The sequence below is a fragment of the Fusarium musae genome, chromosome 8 (assembly GCF_019915245.1).
Source record: "Fusarium musae strain F31 chromosome 8, whole genome shotgun sequence".
Taxonomy (NCBI): Eukaryota; Fungi; Ascomycota; class Sordariomycetes; order Hypocreales; family Nectriaceae; genus Fusarium; species Fusarium musae.
Genome location: NC_058394.1, coordinates 1,945,475 through 1,969,880, shown reverse-complemented (window position 1 = coordinate 1,969,880; position 24,406 = coordinate 1,945,475). Strand labels below are relative to the sequence as shown.

The 24,406-nt window shown below is 48.0% G+C and overlaps 12 protein-coding genes and 1 non-coding gene across 13 annotated transcripts; 6 read left to right on the top strand and 7 right to left on the bottom strand.

The window, feature by feature from the left end:
• Window positions 1–994: 994 nt before the first annotated feature.
• Window positions 995–1,890, top strand: J7337_010886 (uncharacterized protein; the record flags this gene model as incomplete). Its single annotated transcript, XM_044828455.1, has 3 exons — window positions 995–1,122; window positions 1,169–1,811; window positions 1,861–1,890. The coding sequence occupies 3 exons, from the start codon at window positions 995–997 to the stop codon at window positions 1,888–1,890; spliced, it is 801 nt and encodes a 266-aa protein (XP_044677009.1).
• Window positions 1,891–2,012: 122 nt separating this feature from the next.
• J7337_010885 lies at window positions 2,013–2,096 on the top strand. The gene has a single exon. It is a non-coding gene; the product is annotated as a tRNA-Asn (tRNA).
• A 203-nt stretch (window positions 2,097–2,299) lies between these two features.
• Window positions 2,300–3,421, top strand: J7337_010884 (uncharacterized protein; the record flags this gene model as incomplete). The annotated part of the gene is made up of 1 exon (XM_044828454.1): window positions 2,300–3,421. The coding sequence occupies one exon, from the start codon at window positions 2,300–2,302 to the stop codon at window positions 3,419–3,421; it is 1,122 nt and encodes a 373-aa protein (XP_044677008.1).
• Window positions 3,422–3,466: 45 nt separating this feature from the next.
• Window positions 3,467–4,178, bottom strand: J7337_010883 (uncharacterized protein; the record flags this gene model as incomplete). Its single annotated transcript, XM_044828453.1, has 2 exons — window positions 3,467–4,100; window positions 4,144–4,178. 2 exons carry the CDS (start codon window positions 4,176–4,178, stop codon window positions 3,467–3,469), a joined length of 669 nt encoding a protein of 222 aa, XP_044677007.1.
• Window positions 4,179–4,614: 436 nt separating this feature from the next.
• J7337_010882 (uncharacterized protein) lies at window positions 4,615–4,949 on the bottom strand (the record flags this gene model as incomplete). The annotated part of the gene is made up of 2 exons (XM_044828452.1): window positions 4,615–4,803; window positions 4,854–4,949. 2 exons carry the CDS (start codon window positions 4,947–4,949, stop codon window positions 4,615–4,617), a joined length of 285 nt encoding a protein of 94 aa, XP_044677006.1.
• A 2,279-nt stretch (window positions 4,950–7,228) lies between these two features.
• On the bottom strand, window positions 7,229–7,708 carry J7337_010881 (uncharacterized protein; the record flags this gene model as incomplete). Its single annotated transcript, XM_044828451.1, has 2 exons — window positions 7,229–7,476; window positions 7,531–7,708. The coding sequence occupies 2 exons, from the start codon at window positions 7,706–7,708 to the stop codon at window positions 7,229–7,231; spliced, it is 426 nt and encodes a 141-aa protein (XP_044677005.1).
• A 2,017-nt stretch (window positions 7,709–9,725) lies between these two features.
• On the bottom strand, window positions 9,726–11,024 carry J7337_010880 (uncharacterized protein; the record flags this gene model as incomplete). Its single annotated transcript, XM_044828450.1, has 2 exons — window positions 9,726–10,655; window positions 10,707–11,024. The coding sequence occupies 2 exons, from the start codon at window positions 11,022–11,024 to the stop codon at window positions 9,726–9,728; spliced, it is 1,248 nt and encodes a 415-aa protein (XP_044677004.1).
• Window positions 11,025–13,215: 2,191 nt separating this feature from the next.
• J7337_010879 (uncharacterized protein) lies at window positions 13,216–14,813 on the bottom strand (the record flags this gene model as incomplete). Its single annotated transcript, XM_044828449.1, has 3 exons — window positions 13,216–14,118; window positions 14,170–14,744; window positions 14,801–14,813. The coding sequence occupies 3 exons, from the start codon at window positions 14,811–14,813 to the stop codon at window positions 13,216–13,218; spliced, it is 1,491 nt and encodes a 496-aa protein (XP_044677003.1).
• Window positions 14,814–15,872: 1,059 nt separating this feature from the next.
• J7337_010878 (uncharacterized protein) lies at window positions 15,873–17,650 on the top strand (the record flags this gene model as incomplete). The annotated part of the gene is made up of 2 exons (XM_044828448.1): window positions 15,873–16,066; window positions 16,120–17,650. The coding sequence occupies 2 exons, from the start codon at window positions 15,873–15,875 to the stop codon at window positions 17,648–17,650; spliced, it is 1,725 nt and encodes a 574-aa protein (XP_044677002.1).
• A 162-nt stretch (window positions 17,651–17,812) lies between these two features.
• On the bottom strand, window positions 17,813–19,069 carry J7337_010877 (uncharacterized protein; the record flags this gene model as incomplete). Its single annotated transcript, XM_044828447.1, has 3 exons — window positions 17,813–18,571; window positions 18,619–18,884; window positions 18,931–19,069. The coding sequence occupies 3 exons, from the start codon at window positions 19,067–19,069 to the stop codon at window positions 17,813–17,815; spliced, it is 1,164 nt and encodes a 387-aa protein (XP_044677001.1).
• Window positions 19,070–19,815: 746 nt separating this feature from the next.
• Window positions 19,816–20,635, bottom strand: J7337_010876 (uncharacterized protein; the record flags this gene model as incomplete). Its single annotated transcript, XM_044828446.1, has 3 exons — window positions 19,816–20,145; window positions 20,379–20,536; window positions 20,584–20,635. The coding sequence occupies 3 exons, from the start codon at window positions 20,633–20,635 to the stop codon at window positions 19,816–19,818; spliced, it is 540 nt and encodes a 179-aa protein (XP_044677000.1).
• Window positions 20,636–21,054: 419 nt separating this feature from the next.
• On the top strand, window positions 21,055–21,707 carry J7337_010875 (uncharacterized protein; the record flags this gene model as incomplete). Its single annotated transcript, XM_044828445.1, has 2 exons — window positions 21,055–21,327; window positions 21,384–21,707. 2 exons carry the CDS (start codon window positions 21,055–21,057, stop codon window positions 21,705–21,707), a joined length of 597 nt encoding a protein of 198 aa, XP_044676999.1.
• A 765-nt stretch (window positions 21,708–22,472) lies between these two features.
• Window positions 22,473–24,117, top strand: J7337_010874 (uncharacterized protein; the record flags this gene model as incomplete). The annotated part of the gene is made up of 4 exons (XM_044828444.1): window positions 22,473–22,919; window positions 22,973–23,677; window positions 23,719–23,829; window positions 23,881–24,117. 4 exons carry the CDS (start codon window positions 22,473–22,475, stop codon window positions 24,115–24,117), a joined length of 1,500 nt encoding a protein of 499 aa, XP_044676998.1.
• Window positions 24,118–24,406: the final 289 nt, after the last annotated feature.

Sequence of the window (24,406 nt, the reverse complement as noted above, 5' to 3'; positions counted from 1 at the left end):
AAGTTCATCATTCTTGGTGATTAACAGAGCATTTCAGTAACGATCAGGGAGGGGATATTCACTGGCATAAAGCCACTGTGATTAACAATAGACTGTGGCGGCTTTGAATATGTGAATCAATGGACAATGTGTCAGTGATATACCATCACTTATATCTCTATCTATTTATTTAAACGCTCGATTTATGGCCATTGGCAGCATTCCTTACCATCATTTTAAGAAGTAAACCCAAATGTCGAATCAAGACGGTCAGCTTAACTTGAGTGTCCGAGGTTGTCATACACTAACTTATCACCACTTAGGTAATTCAAAGGCTATTGAAGCCATTCTCGAAGGCAGTGGGTCCATCATGTCAAGGAATCAGACCTCGGGCACCTCGATGTTTTTTGTCAAGTGGATTGACGGAACATCTGGAGAATCTGCTCAAGCCACGATCAAGGAATGCGAGTTGAGGGTCTCTTGTTCCACACAATTGGATCAATACTTGCTTAGCGAAAGGAAGGCTTAGTGACTGGAAGACACGAAGGCGCAACGAATATCTGTCTATGGTGTGTCTCTGTTGTTCTATAGAGAAATTGACGATTTTGTTCACCAAAGGTATCATATAAGATCATGATACGTTCTGCTCATTTGAAGCCTTTGGGAATTCCCTGTGTACGTGGGGACGTAAATGAATAAACGCCATCTTCCGCTTAGTCAATACCGATCATGTTCATCACAGTGTCAGCCCCACCACCATATCCCCCAATGCCGCCTTTGGTCGCACACGGAGCTCCCCCATTGCCGGGTCGCCGCGTCTCGAAGCTAATACCAAGTAGTTGTCTTGCGAAAAGTTCAATCCCACTCGGCCATTTGCTTGCAGGTATCGGAATCGGCTCCACAACACCAGGTCATCTGGTATCAGGCTTCAGGTATATAGCTAAGTTCCATCGCACAATCCGTCCAAGTTCTCGGCAACTAAAAAAGAACTCTATCAAGGTCTCAAAACTCAAACATGTCATATCTTAAGCAAGTAGTAGCTATCAGGAGGAAGCCTGGTCTAACTCGACAGGAGTTCTTCGATTATCACTTCCAGGTTCACGGCAGGCTCAGTCATGGACCTTCGCCAGAGGTCACTCCATCGTACGTCGACTCACCTTCCATCATACAAGTCTAACAATTTCTACAGAAAGTATTTCCAGACCCATATTCAAGATGCCGTGTACAATCATCAAGAAGGCCAAGGCGTCAACGCCAACCCCTGGTGGGCATTTTCTGACGACATCGTTGAGCTTTACTTCCAATCTGAAGACCATATGAAGATGTGTTTCACCTCGCAATATGCCAAAGAGCATGTGGGTCCGGACGGCGTCAACTTCTCCGACTTTGCGTCAGCATTGCCCGTCTGTGTTCAGGAAAGGGTTGTTCCGCTCCACGAGTCGGTGAACGCGGCATCTGAAGACATTGATACCTTATCGATCTCACCTGTCGCGATGTACTACTTAAATGTGACCGGCGGCGACACCGAAGACATCATTACGGGTTTCGTGAAAAGCTTGCAGAAGTTCGCAGGGAACCATGTCCGCACGCTTGTTGCGAACACTCCAGTAGAGCTGAGCGTCAACCCAGATGCGTATTTTGGGAGCAATCCAAACCGTCCGAAATTCAATTTAATCTTCACAATCCATCTACGAAGCAAGGATAACGTCTCGGAGGTGAGGAAAGCCCAGAAGGAGTTTGAGGCAGGTTATGGGGCCAAGATCAGTCTCCCGAATTCCTGGATCGCCTTTGGTCAACGGGGCCTAGTTCTCGACCAGGATAAAAACATCCAGGTATGTCTTTCATTATTTCAGTACTTGAGAGTATACTAACTCGTGACAGTTTGACCTATCCCGTCAGCCCAAACTGTAGGAGTACGAGAGCGATGGACGGCATCAGTATTGGCGGCATCCAATGTACTGATTATAACATTAGAGAATTAGCTAGCGAACATGTACGTTTGGCTGCGCTGCCTTTAGCATCCAATTAGCTGATCCCCTGTGGCTTAGTTGGCTAAAGCGTCCGACTGTTATTCATAGACAATCGGGAGATCGGAAGTTCGAGCCTTCCCGGGGGAGATTCGTCTCTCAATTCCTTTTTTTATGTCGTTCGATATTTTAGTCCGCTATACTTATAATCCTTTTTGTTTGCTAGCTATCCTTTCATCACTTTTGGCTTGTTCTCATTACGCATTTATGACGATTGAAAGCGGGGTTCGTGTAACATCACTATCTGACATATTCTCAAGGCCCCGCTCGTATCGACGTGAACATCTTGTCCAATGTTCTCTTCCTTCCAGAAAAAACCACTAGAAGCCATGGAAACATCAGCGCAACCTCACGTCATTGTCGTTGGCGGTGGAATTGTTGGTGCCTCAATCGCCTGGCACCTGGCTCATCACACTAGCGTGACCATCGTCGCAGAGGACATCGGTGGACCCGCCTCCCAGGCTTCTTTCGCTTGGCTCAATGCGAGCTCCGTCAGCCAAAGATTCTATTATGAATTTCGTCGCCGATCCCTACAGCGATGGAGACAAATCCATATGGAGCTTTGGGATCTTCCAATCTCATGGAGCGGATCCATTAATTGGCACAAGACTACCGAGGTCATGGCCAAGACCGAGAGTAACCTGACTGCATGGGGCTACCATATCGCCAACCTCAAGAAGCCTGAGGTTTCTGAGCATGAGCCATTCTTTGATCAATCTACCTTGCCAGATTGGGCCCTTTACTACCCTAGAAAGGGCGCTATGGAGGCCCATGTTGTCGCACAGATGCTCGTGGCGAGTGGAGAGACCAGAGGCAACGTCAAGGTAATCAAAGCGACAGCAAAAGGCTTTTTCAAGGAGAATGGCAAAGTTACAGGAGTCGAGCTAGCATCTGGCGAAAAGGTCATGGGCGACCATATTGTTGTGGCTGCAGGTTTAGGCAGTGTACCCCTCCTGGCAACTGAAGGAATCACAGTCCCTATCACCTCAGTGCCGGCGCTGGTTGTGAACTCGAAACCCATCAAAGAAAGATTGGTCAGGCATGTAGTCAACTCGAAGTATCTGTACATTCGGCAGACATCAGATGGAATCGTCAAGGCGGGCTGCGAGAATCCGGGCGATGACCCAGGTGATGATCCGGAAGCGACCGCACACCAAGTCTTCGCCAAGGTCCAATCTACGCTTCTTGGGGGTGAGAGCCTTGAGTTTGACTACTATACCGTAGGATATAAGCCGACTCCTAAAGACGGTCTGCCAATCATTGGACCGACTGGCCTCAAGGGCGTCAGTGTCGCGGTCATGCACTCTGGCGTCACCAACGCTGCTATTGTTGGAGAACTGCTCAGCAAACAGATCATTATGGGCGGGATGGATCCAGAGCTTGAGAATTTTCGTCTCGACAGATTCAACAACTAAATAGAAAAATACCGAATTAAACACATGTCGATATTCTAATCCTCTTCAAGAAACTTGTGGCTTTCGGCCATAAACCGCGCGGTAACGAAAGAAGGGATGGTTCGCGGTTGATCGAAGTTCCCGTCGGAGCTGTGCACAGTAGACCTTCACTTCTTGCATCGACCACCCCAAGAGCTGGCTCGCCATGTATAGAACATATCCTTCAAAGTCCTGCTCCAGAGCAGCTAGAACATACTGGCCAATCTCTCTCATCTTCTTATCCTTAGGCCACCCGCCGATAGCAATCTGCAATGCAGCTGTAAGCCACTGTTCGCCAATGTCAGACTGGGTTCTTACTTTGTAGTCGGCGATTTGAATGTCCTCGAAGCCAGCCTCGCGCATGCACTTCTGCTGAAGGTCATCTTCGATAATGGTACATGGCTGTCCCATCTTCTTTCCCCCCTCGATAAAGAATCTTCCCCATTCATGCATAGCACTAGTGTCTGTAACGGTTCCATCGTCACTCTCCATCATCGCAGAGGCCTCGTGACTTTCAACCCAGCCGCCGGGTCTACATACCCGGAAGGCTTCCTTGAACAACGCTGACCAGTCTTTAATGCTGCCAAATAGATAACGCATGTGAACAAAGTCGATGGAATCTGGAGCGAAAGTCCATGGCTGCGTACAATCGTCGATGTGGCTTTCAGAAGGTATCAGCGTCAGTGAGATACGGGTAATGGTACATCGGGCTCACAATTCGAGGTTTGGCGGAACCCATGACGGTTGGATAGGCGAGATATCGGTACCAACCACTTTTGCGCTTGGGAATTGGTCGGCGAAGTCACTTCCAGGTTTCAGTATCAGCATGCCCTCTACTAGTGGCGTTCGTCTCATGCATACATAGCCCAAATACCTAGAAATCTCTTGTCAGTATCGTCCTGCTTCTTATGTGGATACAGTTGTCCTACCTGTCCCGGTTCCAATATCCAGAGCTGACTAAACGCTGTGAGTTCCCGGGAAACGAAGATCCTGTGTTATTCACAAACCTGGATAGTATCTTTCAAAGGTGACAGAAATAGTTTATCATCAAGTAGGCGGCTCAAAAAGTGATGGCTGACAATTTCAGTGGTCGAAAATAGCACCTCGGGTGAGGGAAAACTCACACTATATCCATCGACTCATTTTGCTGTTCGTCATTGGCAGCCCTGCGGATATTAAATCAGCGCCTGTATCCGTGGATTCATCTTTACGCAGAAATACCAGTATTGAGCATTTCCTCTTTCTGAGTGAAATGTTCGTCCTTGAATGGTTCGATACGACAGAATGCTCGAGGCCATTGATGCTGTGGACTCGGCAGGGTTGGAGATGACAGAGTCAGCATCATTATTCTCTGCGTCCTCTTGCTATAACACATCACTTTCATGCCACGCTGGTCCAGCAGAGCCTGTCATACCTCGTTCAATTGCTCCCAGTGTGTGACTGGATGCAGAGGCTGAGCCGCCGTTGAAGCATCACCTCCAGTCTCGGCCGGAGGTTCGTCCGGTGCCATTATCAAAGTCGCATGAAAGGGGAGAAAAAAGCACTCGAATTCGGAGGCAATGAGGTATAGATAAATCCCGCAAGAGGGGATCTGTTTTGGGAGGGTTTCTACCCCCGGTCATTCTGTTGGTTCGCTTCTGACGGCTTCATGATATGATTCGGCCTACGCGTAACAACACTGTTGGGGAATCCATGCGGATCAGCCCCCGATTAGTGGTTAAATACAACTTTGACTGCAATGATTGGCCAGATCTCAAACAAATGATGTGATTGGGGCCATCGGTGGTTTGTCAGCCGTGATGTGAATGATAAGTGTCATATTGCAATCTTAGTCTCTTCCCTTGGCCCTGCCCTAGGGCTTGCAACAAGATTTGTGGTTATCGTGAAAGCTTCTAGTTAAAGCCTTATATCGGAGAAAATAAATATCACGTTATCATTTATCACCCACGTTCGTAACCTAAAGTTTAAACTTAGAGGTAGCAGTCATCGCCATCTTGCAAAGTCTAATACTCAGTCCATCAATTAACAGTATCGCCGTTTATGAGATAAACGATAGAGAGCTGTTGACGAATCATGGTTCATGCGCAGAAGTATATGTCTTGAGTCAAATGTGCAACTGCAAATAATTCATCAGCCTGTGAAAGTATAGCTCAACAAACTTTGACCAACATAGAGTTTCTGATAGCAATGGACAAGGTTTTGAGTTACCAAACAAATTTCAGTTGCAGTGTATAAAAGAAAGGCCTTCCCCCTTGTTTGCTAGAGCTTCAATAACTTCATTCCGATTTTCCATCTTCATCATGGAGTCCTCTAAGTTGTCGTCTGGAGAGTCACCTGCCCATCATGCAGGCCTGTTCAATCCTTTACCGGCAAAGTCGAGCTTAACATTTCATTTGTTTCCATATCTCCCGATAGAAATTAGAGACATGATTTGGAAGGAGAGCCTGGCCTGCGAGCGATATATCCCGGTTGAGCTTTGGTATAAAGACAGCCGATCCGGAGATTTCTGTCGGCCAGAATTGCTCCCACGTGCCGATCAAGAGTACAGAATAGTACTCAAGAATCCCCCAAGGCCTAACGCTATCTTTGGCACCAATTCCGAATCTCGTGCGAGTGCTTGTCGATTCTATAGGGTGCATCTTCCCTGCTACTCCGTCAAGGGGTCACGGTTACACGCACCGGGAACGTTTTGGTTCAACCCTGAGCTGGACACTCTGGAGATTCGTGGGTTCGAGCACTTTACAACCCTTGCAAATGATCTTTGGCGCCACGACCGCAAAAAGAAAGGACTACTCAATGTATCTTTGAACATCAAGAGCAATTTCTTCTTCAATCGCTTCTACAAAGATACCGCTTCCTCGGACGAGCTTCGCCAAGTTGTAAGACGACTTGAGCATGTAACCTTTATTCATTACTCGTTGCCTAGGGTGACACTGGCTTACATCAGGGATCATTTCTGTTACACGAAGTGCTCGCTCCCATTTACATATCTCCGTTCACTTCCTGTTGCGGGTGCGACTGGTAGCTTTTCGCGGCAGCAAGATCCACGTCCTATCGAGGATGACGTACTCAAGAGTGTCTCCCTCGCTGCGTTCCCAGGGTTTGGGCGAATCGCTCTGGATTGGAGGAACAGGTTTCAGGAACTAAGAGCAGGAAGGCCATGTGTCTTCAGATTCGCATATGCAGCTGACGGATGTCAGGAGCAATTCATCACTGATAAAGCGGATGCTATGGACTATCTAAAGGACGAATGTAAAAAGTGGCAAGATAAGTTTGACTGGGAAAGAAGGTTACACGCCATAAACCCATGGACATCAGGATACACGATCCCCAAGCAGGCTGATAACGGACTTGAAACTGCATTTGGGTTTTGGACCTTTCCTCTCGAGCCTCAGGGTCCATTTGCCAAGCCACGAGCCTCCCGAGAAGCAGTTTACGACCTTTCTGCCTACCAACCCGAGCTGTGCGTATTTCACTTATAACCACCACATCCATGAGATTTCCAGGAATGTATAAAGGGTTCTTAAACATCTGGTGTTCATTTATGAGCTCGGGATTACCCTACCTAGGTATAGAATTATAGAGTTGATGTTATTGCTTATCCTATGAAGCTATGGAAATGCCACATGACCCATGTTAGATCCTCCAGAATTGGAATAAGAAAGTCAAGTCGCTTGTCCTAAAAGTCGAGCTAGCTCGTCTAAAGGCATCCTGAACCTGCCTTAAATTTACATAAATCTATCTGGGGCGGTCTGCCCTATAAAGCAAGAAAGCACTGGAGGATTCGTACTAAGCCTCAGGCTTCTGACCGTACACAATTCTTTGTCTGAAATACGGATGATGTTGACCCGATCGGATCTCTCGTCGGAGCTGGTTGCACAGAGCTCTGACCTGTTCTTCGGTCCATCCCAAAAGCTCGCACGCCAGGAACAGAAGATAGCCTTCGTAGTCTCTCTCCAGAGCGGCCTGCATATAGTGTCCAACCTGCTTGAGTCGTTCTTCCGTATGCCAGCTTCCAACTGGTGCCTGTTGCGACACTGTTAGACTGATCCAGAAAATTGGTCCGGAGTATAAAGAAAGGTAACCTTAACCTGCCTTGAGATCCACAACGTGTATGTTGACAAAGCCTGCTTCTTCCATTGAATTCCTCTGTACATCTTCTCGGATGATGGCAAAAGTTCTTCCTGCGCGTTGGCCGCCTTCTTCGAATACCTCGCCCCAGCGTTTCATGGCGCTTCCATCTGGGATAGAATTATCGTCACTCTCCATAGTGGATGAGGCTTCGTAGCTCTCGACCCAGCCGCCCGGGGTACAAGCTGTGAAAGCTTCTCGGAAAGTGGCAGTCCAATCTGTGATACTTCCCAGCATAAATCTCATATGGACGAAGTCAAAAGAGTCGGGTCGGAAGGTCCAGGTATCATTACAGTCCTCGATTTCGCTACCAGATGGTGAGCTTCAATGCTATTACTACCAGTAGGGGGGCTTACAGCTGTAGATTCGATGGCATCCAGGTTGGCTGAATAGGGCTGATCTCAGTGCCCACGACCTCGACCTGGGGATGATCATCGGCAAAGTCGCTTTATCATGATCAGCGTCGCTCGACTTCCTCTCCAACGTCACTTACATGGCCCAGATAGCTGTAACTTGATTAGAATCAGATGTTAGAGTTGATACAGGGGCGTCTTACCTGTTCCCGTCCCAATATCAAGCACTCTCTGCCAAAGCCATTGTCAGTAAATGAGATCCGATACGCCAATACTAGTGGGACTGACATGTATATCAGGCCTGAGAGGTGCTAGATGAAGTTTATCTTCCAGCAAAAGGAGAGTAAAGTGATGTCTTGCTACTGTCAGCGCCTCCTCATATGTCACCGGAGGGTTCACCTACGCGAGGTCCAACGATTGACTAGCCTGATCATCATTCGATGCCCTTGGCCTCGTCAGAAAAGCTAAATAATGAGCCGAAGTGCGCATACCAGTATTGAGCTGTGCCTCTATCCGAGTGGTAGGTCCTGCCATGCAAGGTTCGATACTCAAAGATGCTTGAGGTCAGAGAATAGGTCGAGTCCGCGACATTGGATCCCAGGGCTGAATCTAGTTCTGAGTCACTGTGACCATCAAAGCCCTCGTCAGTTTCGGCATCATCATGGTCCGCATCTTGATTCTGGTCACTCAAGTCAGCGATTATGTCCAAACTCTTCGCACAAGTCTCGGACCTCTTGATCCTGCTGGAGATTCTGTAAGACCTCCCAAGCCGGCGTTGGAGCCGGTGGCAGAGTCAACCCAGGCGTTTCTGTAGGTTCGCTAGTCATAGTATCGCAATCTTTGTGGTATGAGGTTTCTTCAGCGACGATAGTGGTACGGAATCGTGGTCAAAGAGGGGGTTTTGTCAATTCACTTAGCATTGATTACGACACTGGCTGCTTGTTCCCCCAGTAGCGCGGCACGTTCGGTTGCGACGCCAATATTGATGTGCTAGGCACAAAAGGCAAAGTGCTACGGCGTGGCGGTGCCGATCAAACCTATTGGAGGCAACATTCCAGGTGCTCGGACACTTGATCGTCACCTAAGTGGCTTGGTGCCACGCGAGCTATCAACTTGCTTATAACCGGGAGCATTCCGCGGGCAGTCTCATTGAGTGAATACGCGAAAATCCCACAGAGCCGAGCCAATCGAGAGCTGATGATATGAAAGCAAAGGCTGCCATCTTTTCCGCCTGAGACAGAAAAGAGGCTGTGTTGGGTGACAGGGGAACAATACGACTCTCATAAGACGTCGGACGTGTCCGTTATATCCGCGTAGACGGAATTTGCAATCTGTGCATGCTGGTAGATTTCATTTTACCGTTACATCCGGTCGATCTAAATTATGTCCATCAATCCGACGCGAGGGAGTAGAAGTAGAGGCCCGCGGAGCCCGACATTCTCCGACAAATGGAGGACGATTGGTTGAGAGGTGGAGAAATTACTATGGAGATAGCAATCATTAATATAATCGGTATCGTCGGATCGTTATCTGGATGACACGGAATTGATGCTCAACTCAATTACTCTTCTGGTCGCCGGAAGATCAAGTATCATCAGGGTGCGGGTTAAAAATAGCCCCAAAACTACCCAAGCATTTACCTCACATGTAAGCATACGAACTGCCGAAGTTTAAGGACACCGCGATCCGATAAATTGAACACCGCCGAGCGGGCCGTGGACGGCAAGGTCATTGAAGAGCAATTGACTATTAGATCGTCTTTAATACTTCATGACATATACAAATTTGATTGCGCGGGCATTCTACTGAACCCAATTGCCATTATTTGCGATCAGGTTAGGCGCTCCACGAAGATTTCCAGAAATCTTCTTCGGAGTCGCCAGCTCCTTCAGCCAAGCGGTAATATCAGCAACTCCTTCGACTTCCTCCACGCTCATCGCATACAAGACCAACCCCGCAACGTGAGGAGCAGCCATGGAAGTTCCATCCTCGGTGAAGGTGTAAGTATTGGATTTGTGGCCAGCTGAGGTTATGCCTACTCCCGGGGCCAAGATGTCAACTGTCTTTCCCCAGTTGGAGAAGTCAGCAACAGCCCAATTGGAATCGATCGCTCCGACAGTGATTGCGCTCGATGCAGAACCAGGCGACTCCTTGGCAGCATCTATGGCATCGTTACCGGACGCGACAACTGTAACGACACCTTTCTTGGATGCAGTGTCAACAGCTTTGTTGAAGGCAGCGGACTTTTCACCGCCGAGAGACATGTTGATAACGGCTCGCCATGTGCGATCTTTCTTGATGATATCGTTGACGGCCCAGTTGAAAGCGTCAAGGACGATAGACGTATCAGACTCATCACCGTTGAAGACCTTAAGAGAGAGAATGCTGGCCTTCTTGGCAACACCATAGGTCTTGCCAGCAATTGTACCAGCAACATGGGTTCCGTGACCGTCGTCATCCTTATTATTGCCTTTCCAGTTCGTCCACGCAGCCTTTGCGCGACCACCGAACTCGTTGTGAGTTACTCTGACACCGCCATCAATAACATAGGCATACATGTCAGTGCCAGCGTATTCATCATAGATATACTCCTTGTAGCCCTTTTTGCGATGAGAGATCGTGCCGAGACCCCAGGTGGACTTCTTCTGGGTGATCTCATCTCTCTTCTCGAGGCTTCGCTTGCTCTTGATGCGATTAAGCTTCCATACACGGTTGGGCTCAACAGCCAGGACCTCAAAAAGCCAGTCAGCGTGTAAAACTAATAATCAAAGGTGTTGGCTTACATCTGGGCTTTTCTTAATCTCCTTGATTGTCGCTGTGTCGAATGATCCAGCATATCCTTGGAAGCCAGACTTGCTGTCATAAGTCTTTTCGACACCAACTTCTGTCTCGCGCTTGGTGAGGCTTCTCTTGTGAACGCCTTTGACCCATTTCAAATGGGTCTTGGCCATGGCAGCATCAACCTCGGGCTTCAAGGTGATAATGTAGCTACCTGGGATGATAGCACCAGCCTCAGCAGCAGGCGCAGCAGGTGCAGGGACGGCAAGTCCACATCCAAAAAGGACGCTTACTGCAAGAGCGATATTCTTGAAATTCACCATGATGAAGAGTAGTGATGATGTTTTCTTGGAAAGGTTTTTGGAGGATCAGCGGTGGATCATATATACCCGCCCTTAGATTCTGCTCTACATATTTAATATTGAAACCGTCACTGGGACTTCTCCTCAGCCCAAGCTCACCTGCAAATAGTGCAAACGAGATGGCGCACCGCCGTAGCTGATTGCGATCTACAAGTGCATCCCCACCCGCCCCTGGCCGTTCCTGAGCATGCTTAATTTTTAGCTATTGACCCTAGATCCAAAAATGCTCCCTCAAAGCGAACAGTGGCTGGTCTAGATGTGGCTGGACTTGTGTTGGAGAGACCTCGAATTCCAGAGCTGCGGGTGACTATTTTTCGTTTGAGTATGCTAGTTCGCAGCTGTATTCCCGTTCCGGAAAGAAATTGATCTAGGCTAGAAGTCTGAAATCAATAGACAGAAAAATGAACGCGATTTGTTTCACTTTTTGAAAGGATTGGGGCGCACGTGGGGCCGAGTGACAATGCGAGGGATAAGGAAGGGAGAACATGGCATTGTGTCCTCTTATACAGCTGCACCGGCTAGTACAATGGCATTCTTCTGTGGCATGTCTTTAAAATAAAAAGACCTGCATCAAGTGCCTTGGAACCGGTTGAATGTCATCAAAGCCCATTTTCCGGGTAAAGGTTTTTGAGCCTCTTCAGGGCCTTTCTCCGACAGCGTTTCTCATACAAAACACAGCCTTAGCTCATACTTTGTTCCATTCATTGTACAGATTCGATCGTTTGAGAGGCATCAGCTATGCTACTATCTTCAATAGTGTATCCAATGGATATTCCATCTAATGACAGATCGCCTGGTAAGATCAACTGCACGATGTTTATGGGCTGGGCCTGCTGCGCCGGTCTCCCCCTGCGCTCATCTATCGGTTCACATCTTCGAGTGGCTAGACTTGCTGAGCCCCTGTTGTATGATATTGTGGCTTGTTCTATGATCTTTGGTCGGCAGAGTTGTACAATGTGGATTAGTCCTGTTCCTTACGTAGACCATGGCCTAGACCAACATGAACAACCTGCGTACGTTCTGAAACAGTATATTGTCTCAAATGGCGTCTTTCGGTCGCTGGAATCAGTTGGCAAACACTTCGATCAGTATCAGTATACCTCAATAATGTCTTCAACTGTAGAATAACGCCTGGTGGTAATGGCACGCATACACAAGTCCACTCGAAAACACAATCTTCACTATTTTCCAGAACCATAAACCTTTTACTTTTTATCAATCTCATGTTCAGCTGCAGGTCCCAAGTCGGTTGTGGCTTGAGACTTTCGATAGCGCGTGTTTCTAGAGTGGAAATGACCACTACATTCCAGAGCCAGGTGGCCACGAGGCTGGCTCGGATTCCGATGGATGGCCTACTATTTTAGTGAATTTCGAAGCCGCCGTTTCTCAAGCTTCATGAAGTAGTATACCATTGGTCAAAGAGGTTCTGGTATGTGATAGCTTTGTGGGCTGAAGCGTGGAGCGGCTAACCATATCACCTTGCTCAAGTGCGTATGAGGGGTGGATCACAAAAGTCGTCGCAGGCCAGTCTCCAAAGCCAAATAGCGCTGATAAGCTGTCTTTAGGATTGAGACCGAAATCGGATGTGTTAGCCCACCACCAGGTGTTTTGAATGAGGTTATGAAGCTACGAACGGCCTGTTAGGTGAGACGGCTGAGATACAAGCTTATTAAGCTTATTCAATAACTCTAAATAGCAGACTAAGATCGTGTATCACAATTCCTGCTGGTTGGTTTTACTTGATTCAATCTGAAGTGTGCATTCATCGCAGCTCCTTGTTCGTCAGTCATATGCTATAGGGAGACCTTGCTGAGCAAGGGGTTCCCCGAGTTTTGGATTGGTCTAAAACTCCTTGATGGAACATGGGGCCCAATTTCTCTAACCGTCTTTTGTGGTTACTAACTGTACTCTCGTCTGAAAACTCTGTCTCGCAATGGGCCGGTTGTTATTGGTATTTTCAAGCCCCATAATGCTATTTTAAATATAGGACGTCAGACCATGTAAGTTGCTATACTCAGGCATTGAACGGTATCCCAATCGTTACAAGAGTCAAGCTTATCACAATGCTGGAAAGTCTTGTGAACACGTTCATTCTTTTACTCATAAGTCCTTAAAAGGTATTTTTGCTAAGCTGAAAAGCACATGATGAGGACTAAAGATGGCTTGTCGGAACCTGGCTCCCAACCATGATATGATCCATCAGAGTTTCGGCAGCTCCCTGAGGTGACCAACTCCCCATCCGATCGTCACTCAACAGGTATGCCTTGGGAAATCCAGGGACATCAGCCTCCCCTAGCACCATCCTTGCAATAGCCTCGCCAGTAAGCCAGCACTTATCCATCCCATGGCCGTTGAACCCAGCAGCAATCCACTCCCCACTTCCATGTCGGCCCGTGAGCTTCTGCGGAAGCTTTCCCACAATAGGCATACCATCTGCTGTGAACCCCATTATTCCGGACCAGACATTCAATGCCTCTGCGGGAGCTGCATCTTTCCAGATCATGGGGGCTGCAGAAGTTAGAGTCTGGCGAGCATCCTCTGCGACGTTTGAGTCGTCGCTCGTGAGAAGACCACCAAGGCTCTGGGATTCACCACCGAGGAACATTACTCCGGTCTTTGCATTCTGTTGAGCGTAGTAGAGGCCCAGATGGATATGTCCAGTCTTTGCGTCATATGTACCAAGAGATACTTGTGACCAAGACATGTTGTGGCCGGCTCGCGGAAATTTCGGGCCAAGTTTCTGCGTAGACATGGTTCCTCGTAATGGATATAGATTGCCAACGAGACCGGGAATCAAATGGCTTGAATACCCATTAGTGCAATGAATGACATGTTTAGCTCGAATAAATCCTCTCGATGTGCGCACTAGGTACGGATATTCTAAAGTATCGTTTTGAACTTGAACTGAGAGAACGGGCGTGTTCGTCTCGAGTGAGAAACGGTCTGAGAACTCTTTTATCAAGGAGGCCAAGACTGCGGTCAGAAGTCGATATGGCCACAGGGCTGCGACTCCGGCTTGTGCAACTGCGCCGACAGTATTTGTGAAATTGAAAACCTGGTACAAGCAGTCAGCAGTTGATGCATAAACGAGTATTGCTAAACTTACCTTGGCCGCTTCCTCCCTATTGTATACTTTGAACTTGATATCACTGTCAGGCACCGCTTCAAGCAGTTTTTTGACTTCCTCAATGGCTCCTCGAAATGAACTTTGATCAGTAAAGGACATTGCTGATGTCACCTCGCGAAATTCCACTGCTTCTCTATCCTCAGGGCTCAACTGAGCGATAAGCTCCTTCAGGCGACGAATGTTCGCGTCACTAAACCGCACAGTCTCTACCGCACGCTCAACGCCAATAGTTTCTGCAAGAACCGGAAACAAGGAATCGCTATCAGAGACAAGATGTCCTCCATTTCGACCAGTCGCTCCGCTTACGGCCGTGCGGGCCTCAAGCATAGTCACTTTGAGACCAGTTCCTTTCGGATGGTTCAAGAGGGAGTGCGCGGTACTGATACCAGTAATACCTGAACCAATGATGATGATATCGGTCTCTGAGGGCAAGTCTTGGGACCGTGCGTTTGCTACGGTTGGATGGGTTGGAGTCTGCCAGGTCGGGGTCGTCGGGTTTGAACTCGGTAGCCCAGACTGAACCGTGATGAGCTCCACGACATCTTGGATGAATTCTACTACGGTGAGCCAGAGCAAGCGATGAGAGACAGGCAGAGGGCTGTAGGCTTACTGCTATCAGTCATTTTTCGCACACCGATGAATATTTGTTGTATTCGCAAGTCCCGTTATCAATTGGAATGTTAGGCGCGGGGTAAAGGTTGCTCGTTGGGGTCACAAGATGCGTCAGAAGATGATGTTCCTGGTCAATGTGAATCAGGACCTGGAAGAATCCAGCTCTAGAGATATAGTCAACAAGTACGATAACTGTGTAATCTATTGCCTCGATATGGTCTTTCTCCTATCTATAGCTTGGCATGATCCCTGAAGATCATCGGGTCATCACCTCGCATAGACATGCTTCATCGGGTCTAGATCATCCATATCGCCCGTGCAACGACCCGATTGGCGGGGCATGCATCGTCACAGCTTCACTCAGTATGTCTTCACAGTCTTCACTCCTGCCAGCGGCGAAACTCTTTGTTGATCATAATTGTTGGTATCGCTATCAGTCATTGTTATTCTGTGGGTTGCAGTAAAACTTTCTGGTAACGAAACGAAAGTCCTCTCTAACTTTATGCGCCATTCATTCTTGGTTGGCAATGTTCTAGTATAGAGATCTTTAGAATGGCCAGGTCAGGCTGAGTGAGGCACTTGATCCAATATACTAAGTATCCATCCCCCAGATCGTCGCCAGTTGCCAGATTCTTACATACGGAACCCTCGGTCTCTGCGACGGCATTCTCGGGATCCGTAAAACATAATCTACAAACCCCGCCTCGGAGCACCTTGAGGGGTTCCTTTCGCCGACGCAAGTCACCCACACCGACAATCAGCCGTATTTGCGGAGAATATTATTATCATGTCGCTGCTAGTGTCAGCTAGACTCTAGCGAACGGGGCGTTTGCGCGGGTTTGGACGCTCCTCAGCCTGCTTAATCGAGTTAGTGGACCACCAAGCCTTCACTGGCATCTCCAACGCGACAATCGACCCTCTGTAATTGAAGTGTTTGAAGAAAACTCATTGTTACCTTATCAAGCTTATAAAAACTGCCTGGGGACGGTGTAGGCGTGTTCCTACCCAAGAGCTTCATTTGTTAGTAGATATTTTCTATTCACAAGCTTTTGTTCGACAACTTGGTCAACATGCCTGCCAGCAAAACTCCAATCGGTACTACAGAGCTCAGCGTTCAGGGCCTTGGTGTTGTCAAGGGCCTGAGCTTCCCTAACAACATCCACCAATTCAGTGGCATTCCCTACGCATCCCTCTCCAAGCGTTGGACACGTTCTCAACTCAGGACTTCATGGCCTAACAATTTTCACGATGGGACAAAACTGGGGTAATTAACATCGATTTCCCAACTTTTAAATCATTACTAAATCTGTTTTATAGGCCCAGCGCGCCAAACCCGCCAGAGTACAATACACCTGAAGATATCCTTATCCCAGTTGATATTGCGCCCCATTTTGAAGAGCCAATCGAAGATGAACTCAACTGCCTTGTCATGAACATCACAACACCCACACTGGGCTCTGGCTCTGCTGCGAAATTGCCCGTTATGGTCTACATCCATGGCGGGTCTTTTCTTTTTGGCGGTGCCAATAAGGGCGTCTTCGATTGCGTCAACTTGACGGCCTTTGCAGCAGCCCGCAACACGCCTGTTGTCACAGTCAACCTCAACTATCGAGTCGGCCTCGGCGGTTTTCTCGCATCAGCCGCAATCAAAGAAGATATAGAGCGCGATGGTCTTGAGGGCGTAGGTAACTTTGGTCTTTACGATCAGCAGGTTGCTCTGCATTGGGTGAATCGCTACATCGCCTCTTTTGGCGGTGATCCAGACAACGTTACCATCTATGGCGAATCTGCTGGGGGCATAAGTGTTTCCCACCATATCGTTGCGAAGAACCCGGCGCCCTTTCATCGCGCCATCGCCATGTCCGGCCATTTGAACACTATCCAGACTTGGCCATTGGAGCACCACGAAAAGCATTACCGCGCTTTGTTGAGATATCTTGGCATTAATGCGGACTCTCCTTCTGCCCTCGATCAGCTTCGAAATGCCCCTGAGGCTGTTGTCGCTGCTGCAACAATCCCAGTCGAGGGCCTTCTCAATGCCACAGGAAACCCATGCGATGATGGCGTTTTCCATAAGGAAAGGCCTACTGCAAACACTATTACTTCACCTCCGGCATGGCTTAAGAGCTACATGGTTGGAGATACTACCGATGAAGCTATGATTTTCACTGATGATCTTGCTGAGGAGACTTTTGACTCATGGAGAACTGGAATGAAGAAGTTCTTGAGTGAAAAAGCTACTGATGAGATCATGGCTCTGTATGGTGTCACGCCTGATCTCTCCAATGAGGAGCTTCTGAAAGCCTTGGAAGACATGACTGGCGATTCGGCTTTCAAGATCCACAACTGGATCGCTGTTCACCGCTCAAATATTCCAAAAACTTTCGGTTATCACTTTGACCAGGTGTGCACTCATGACAGTATATTCAAAGGTCAAGCTTACCATGCACTCGACCTGCTCTATGTCTTCCTTAACTTCGATGAGAGATTGACTCCAGGCCAGCAGAAACTTGCAAGAACTATGGCTGGTAGCTTTATCGACTTCTCCTACGGTAAAGATCCATGGCCTCGGTTCGCTGATGGTGGTCGATGGATGAGGTTTGGTCCCAATGAGACTAGCAGAGTCGTTACGGAAGCTGAGGATGAGAATGTACGAAGATACACTCGTATGCAGAAGATTCTTGGCATGGGTGTGCTGGAAGAGTTTATGACGGCTATTGATAACATTGCTATTAAGAGGGACAAGATGGGGACTTTCGAGAATGGACCTCGTCAGTTGAGTGAGAATATCACGGTCGGACCAGCATTCGCTGGTGCTTTCGGAATCAAGGAAGCAGTTTTAGCTTAGATAGTGGGAGCTTTATATGATCACCACGTTCTTCACTCTGGTGTCCTGATCTTTATGGGCCTTGCTTTTCTTAATCAAGGCACCTTGTGTTGGGCCCGCGCACATATTACTCAATCATTAGGTTTAGGCTTTGAGAAGCTCTTATTCTGACCTCATCTAACTTTAGTAAAGATGAATCTCAGCATTCAGCTCCGCCGTAGCCTCAGTAGCTATCATCAACTTGGATGCTTCGTTGCCGCCCTTCCCATTCTTCCAAACCTTTGCCACAATATCCATGATTATCTGCTCCGTTCCCTCCTGTCCTTTTTGCATTATGTACTGGAAGGCCACACGTGTCAGCTGCTGTTCTTGAGCATTTTCTGCCAGAATGCCAGCTATGAAGAGAGGGTATAGTATGGCCCTGGCGAGTGACAGTCGAAAGTTGAAGGTGCCGATCCCGATAATTGCTTGAATGGATGCAAACACCTTCATCCGTAATATTTCGGTGCTGATGTTGGCTCTTGGTGGTGTTGTTTGATCTTGGTTATGATCAGCCAGACAACGGCTGTGAAGAATACCGGCGAGTCGGAACGCTTCCCAGAGGTGGATCTGTGCGAACTCATCGCCGAGTTCTCCAGGCCACCGCAACAAATCTTGTTCGATGGTGGTGGAGTCCATGTTCGCTAGCAGGTTCATTAGACTATAAGGTATCCCCGAAATTTGCTCAACGCCAGAGTGTTTGTGTGGTTGGACGTGGGATTTCCATATTTCCAGCGATGGTGTAATTCTATTTAGAGTGAAGAACGGTATATCCAATAACCCAACAGCTTCAAGGAGGTGATTCGCCACGGGGGGCCTCTGTGGATCATTCAATAGCTCCCGTGCTTGAAGGACTCCGTGGAGGCCTTTCAGCAGCGGTGACCAGATATACAGTGAGTTTATCTGCAAGCATTAGTGTGGCTCTTGTATGGATATGCTTTCCCACTTACGCTGACGCTGCATAACAGCACCCCGGTTGCCAAAGTCACATCTTGGCACAACATGTTGGGGTTTTCCAAGTCATTGAGATAGTTTGAAAGAGCCGATTGCATGTATAGAGGTGTCAAGTGACTGGTATCAACATCGAGACTTGCTTGATATGCTAAGCAAGCGTGCTTGAGACAGATACTATCTTCACAAAGTGGTAAAATGTCGGACTTGAACATGGTGTCATTTCCAGCTCGGCCTGTGATCGTCTGCCATCCGATAGTAGTAACTATACACTGGTTAGATGATTACAATTCATCAGCGTATTTACTTACAACTGTCCATGAGCTTTTGTGAGACTTCCTCGTCTGGCAAACCATCAGAAAATGCTTCGAATTGCAGGCATAGCAGGTCCAGGTCATCCGGTGACTGTACGGAGGAAAAGTCCGGCAGGTTGACCACCTCGTCACCCATGCTCTCAATAACAGGAATTTCTCTAGTATTACGTAGAGATTTACCCTTTTGGCGTGGCGGACGAACCGGTTTCAAGACTATGCCACCCCCTGCTGCGCTTGCGGTGTCTGAAGAACCCCATGTCAATCGTGTTTTGTAGCCCTCGCAGGTCATACCCGCTTGGACGCATCTTTCACAGACTGGTCGTTTCTCGTCACATTTCTTGTGTCTTCTCTTACAGGTCCAGCAACTGGAAAGTCTTAGTATGAGATATTGCCGCTGCTATGGACCAGTTACTTACCCGCGTCGCGACCGTGAGCCCATGGAAGTTTGAGCCAATCGCGTGACGGGAGGGGGTTACAACGCGACGTGGATCAGTTATACGGTGGTAACAGTAACTTCCGATAAAAGAATGACATCCATTGTCATCAAATCTTCTGCAATGCCTTTATCGACGTGAGGGGTGATGCCTCGGGCCGAGATAGCCCATGGCCACGAGCCAAAGATCAAAGATCAGAAGGGGAATTGTAGAGACCTGAAATAGACTAGCGTTGAGATACGCGTATCGTTGAAGAGCGATAACGATAGCACGCGAGCGATAAGGAATGGATTAACTTAAGGTCGCTTAGCGTGTGCATAACGGCTGCATAAACGGTTCATCTTTTACATAACTTTCACCTCCCATAAGTCACTTCAAGATACGTTCAGCCATTAAAATGAGAAAGAAACAAAGCTCCTGAGACCTATTTGTTATACTGTCTTCATCGCTACTTCTTGATGGTTGATGTATCTCTAATCATATAAAATAAAGTTGTTGGTGGCATTGCGTCCTCCTCATCCACCAGTTCCGCCTCTTCAACAAGCTCAAAGCCATACTTGACGTAGAACGCGACATTCTTCTTATCTGTACACTCAATATAACATGGATTGTCTCCTAACTCCTGCACCACCCATTGCATGATAGTTCTCCCAACTCCCATCCCTTGCGTATCAGGTCTGACCGCAGCGATCTCGAGATAGTAAAGAGAATTTGGGGGATACTTCTTCTTAATTCTCTCTTCAAAATCGTTATGAGACTCCATCATGATTCCGATCCGCTGTGAAGGTTTGTTAGATCCGCTTTTATGGGCTGCGTAAGGTATATCACCTTCTCTGAACAGAACGGTTCTGTTGGTTGAGTCCACCACTCGTCCCGTAGTACTCTCAAATATGATGTCAACCACAATGGATTCAGCCAGCGATACAATGGCCCAGGAGGAAACAAAAAACAAGATCCAAGGCTCTCATGAGTGCCACCCATTGTAACGGCTTCCATTGCGATTCCACGCACCGCGTACTCGCGTAGGCGTGCCTCTTGCCATTGCTGCAGGGTAGGTGTCAGAGTCTCCCAGCCTGGGCCGGAGTGATCACGAGAGAGCCAACGGATCAAGGGATCTGAGGCGAAAGAAAGGCTGATGATCTCAGCGGCAGTCTTGATTGAGCCATGGTCTGGGGATGTTTAGCAACAAGAGGGGGATACAGACCAGTAAACATACCTAGGCCAAGTGGCCTCATCTGGACTTTACACGAACTTTTCATGTTTGACATGATGACCCGGAATACTGATGCTAGGAGCGATGGTGACTACTGCGCGACTGTCTTATCTGTACTTCCTCTCTCGAAGACTACGATCGATGGGCGAGCCGGCTATCGTATTGTCGGAGCCTGTGAAACCCGTCCCTGTCTCGTTTTAGTGCAGAAACCGGAGACAGGGTCTGGAACCTCAATCTGCGCGGCACCGGTTGCTAAAAGTAGCAAAGATCAACAATAGAATCGCGCTACACCTAGAAAAGCAAGCAGTGCCGCGCGGGATTGATTGCCCTACGTGTCGCAAAGCGTGTTTCTATGATCTCGAGAATCATCGTGTTAGAAATGCGTAGTTATATAAACAAGGTTAATAGATCCGACAGTTTAGAGATAGTACTAATATTCATCCAGGCATCCAATAGACTTCTATCATTGAAGCAATGTCGCAGCCACCTCAAACTACGCAGCCAAGTCCTGGTAACCAGCTTTACCCTGACATGCCGGCAATGCGAGCTCCGGGTTTGGAGTTTGTGTATCGCCTTGTCGCAAAGATGCACCCAACCAATGGCTACGATATCGAGAACATACAGGGCACAGGTATCACGAGGTCAATCGCTGGTATCGAGTCTGGCACTGTAAAGGGACCAGGTATAGAGGGCACTCTTGTCGAGAATAGTGGTGCCGATTGGGCAGAGCAAGTTCATTCCAAAAAGGTTGGCGCCAACTCACTACACCCGTTGCTGCATTGTGTGTTGACCAAAAGAAATAGATTTACTATAAGCTGGATGCGAGGTACACGATCAAAACAAATGATGGCCATCATATCTTTGTACAGGCACGTGGGCTATTCCGACCTGGGCCGGATATCGAATTCTCGCAGCCAGATTCAATCGACGTAGACTACACGCAGGACGAGGTGGAATACTTTACTCATATCACTTTTGAAGCAGCAGGAAACAGCCCATATAATTGGATGAATGGTATCGTGGCCATTGGAGCTTTGCAGTCATACGGAGGAGCTGCTGTTATTGATTGCTGGCGGTTGACTAACTTCCTTGGGCAGAAGGTTGAGGATGTTTACGTAGGCAGATAAAGAACTGACTAGGCTGATCAAATGATATCTCATTAACCAAGTGATACATCTCATTTAGAAACCTCTGGCACAACTATGGTATGTGCTCACATAGGCATCGGTCAAAAAGTCGATACTGGTCAAGATTGTTGCCGCAATTCACCAAGATACTCAACCTTATCCTGGACTGTCCCCGCATCCCCCGCGTTTCGGACAAGATCCCGGCTGCTGGGTGCAGAGTTGGGCGATAAGACTAACCGTACAAGGTAGGCGGAGCCCCAAGGCAGTCGATCATCTGGCCATGCTATCTTGACTCGCAGGAGGTTCCTATCATAACTAGCCATCCCAATATAGAGAAAAATACTGATATAAAACCCCTGGACCAGTTGCCGATATGAAGCTACACCATTCCATTGCTCAACTTGCTCAAGAGACATCTCTCTAGCAATACGATCCTCGTTTGCAGCATGCCCAGAAAAGTAGCACCAGCTCCACCAGACTTCACGACACCGCCGGGTACTGTGCGGTTGATTGGTGGTGAGTAAACAAATACTGGTCTTCGTTCAAAAGCTCATATTCTTGGTAGAGGATGGCATTGTCGAAACGCCTCAATTAGTGAAGCAGCCGATGCCGACTGACGACCCCAACGATCCTTTAGTATGGACGCGTCAAATACGATGCGATTGCGCTGACTGACTTGTCTAGAACTGGTCGCGTGCTCGCAAATCCATGAACTTTGTCCCCATTCTCGCAGTCACAGCAATCATCTTTACCCAGTGAGCTACCATGCCCTTCTACCGAGTGACGAGCCACAATCTTGACAGAACTTCCTTACCACTGATCTTCTGGGTCCTTTGGAACCAAGAATTCGGATGGTCGTACGGCCAGCTCAACAACGCTAACGCCCTCAACTATGTCGGAACCACTGTTGGCTGTATCCTCTTTATCCCCCCGGCGGTGAAGTACGGACGTCGATCGATGTACCTGCTTACGACGGCCATCATCTTTGCCATGGCTATCTGGTCGGCGCGTATGAAGACACTGACAGAACTATATATATCCCAGTTGATATTTGGACTGGCTAGTGCGACCAACGAGAGTATTGTTGAGATGACGGTACGGAAATCATACATTGCGAAGGATCCCACTGACTGGTGCCAGATTGCTGATTTGTATTTCGTTCATCAACGCGGTAGTGCGAATGGCCTATACATGGTCATGGTTATGATTGGTGTAAGTCGATACCCAGACACATAGACCGCGGAATAGTCACTGATGCTCAGCAGAGCTTTCTGAGCCCCGTGATTGCAGGATATATGGCCGCGAATGGAAACTGGAGGCTCTGCTATTGGATCACCACAGCAGTCGATGGTGCCCTCCTACTGTACTTCTGTTTCTTCTTCGAAGAGAGCAAGTATATACCCCGTCTCGAAGCTCAGCAACTGTCCTCCGAAGTTCCAACTTCTTTCCCGGTTTCGAAAAAGGACAACATCTCGGAGATACAGCCAGGTGAAATGAGCACGTGCGTCACTTTGGAAACATCGAATGCCCCGTTACATCGAATCAACTCTGATATACCGCTTCTTACATGGCGTCAACGCATGCGCCTTGTCACAAGAACCGACGAAAGCCTACTTGGCATTGTCCGGACAGCTGTCGTTATCTTGTTTCGCTTCCCAGCTGTCATGTACACAGCCCTTACATATGCCTTTTGCCTCTGTTGGATTTCCGCTCAGGCATCGATCATCTCAATCGTTTTCACACAGCCGCCGTATAACTTCGGCACCGTCGGGGTTGGAAACATGAGTTTGGGAGTCTTTATCGGCTGTATTCTGGGATCGGCCTACGGCGCAGTTTCCGATCGAGTTATTCTTTGGTTCACAAGAAAGAACTATGGATATTACGAACCGGAAATGCGTCTCCAGCTGAACCACTTCCCAGCAGTTTGTATGAGTGGTGGCTTTGTCATGTTCGGTATCACTACAGCAAAGGTATGCATAGATTTATATTTACTACGTCAGGCCACTAACAGCAACAGGGCATGCATTGGATATACCCAAGCATTGGTAGCGCAATCTTCGGTTTTGGTCTTGGTGGTCTGAGCGATGTTGCGCTTTGCGTGACTATAGATAGCTACCAAGCGGTATGTGGACCTCTAATCTCTCAACGAGAGACTTATGCTAACCGAAGCTAGATCACTGGCGAAGCATTCATCGGCGTCGCCTTTATGCGTAATGCCTTCAGCATCGCAATTTCGTTCGCGCTCGTTCCATGGCTCGATGCTCAAGGCCTGCAGAACATGACAATTGTCATGGGGCTATGGGCACTGGCTATGGCTTTTCTTCATGTACCAATGATGATCTGGGGCAAAAGAATCCGTGAGAAGACTGAGGCGAGTTACAAGAGGATGGCGACAGGGACTAGAGTGTAAACCTTGCTTGTAAAGAAGAGAAGCTCTCGTAACATAAGGTTTTCCACAGCTGTATTGAGAATATCGGATGTTTTTTTTATTAAGGCAGACCCCTCCCATTATTACTTAGGCATTCCGCCCGACCATAAAGAGGACGGCACGAGTATCCGATTGAATGTGGCTTGTAAGGCTGAAATGACGTATATTTGGCTAGAAATGGAAGTGATGCGACTTCATTTCTCCGCGTCTGACGAGAGCACCTGACAATGCCTTGCCAATTCTATTATCTATATATTAAGGATTAAGACGG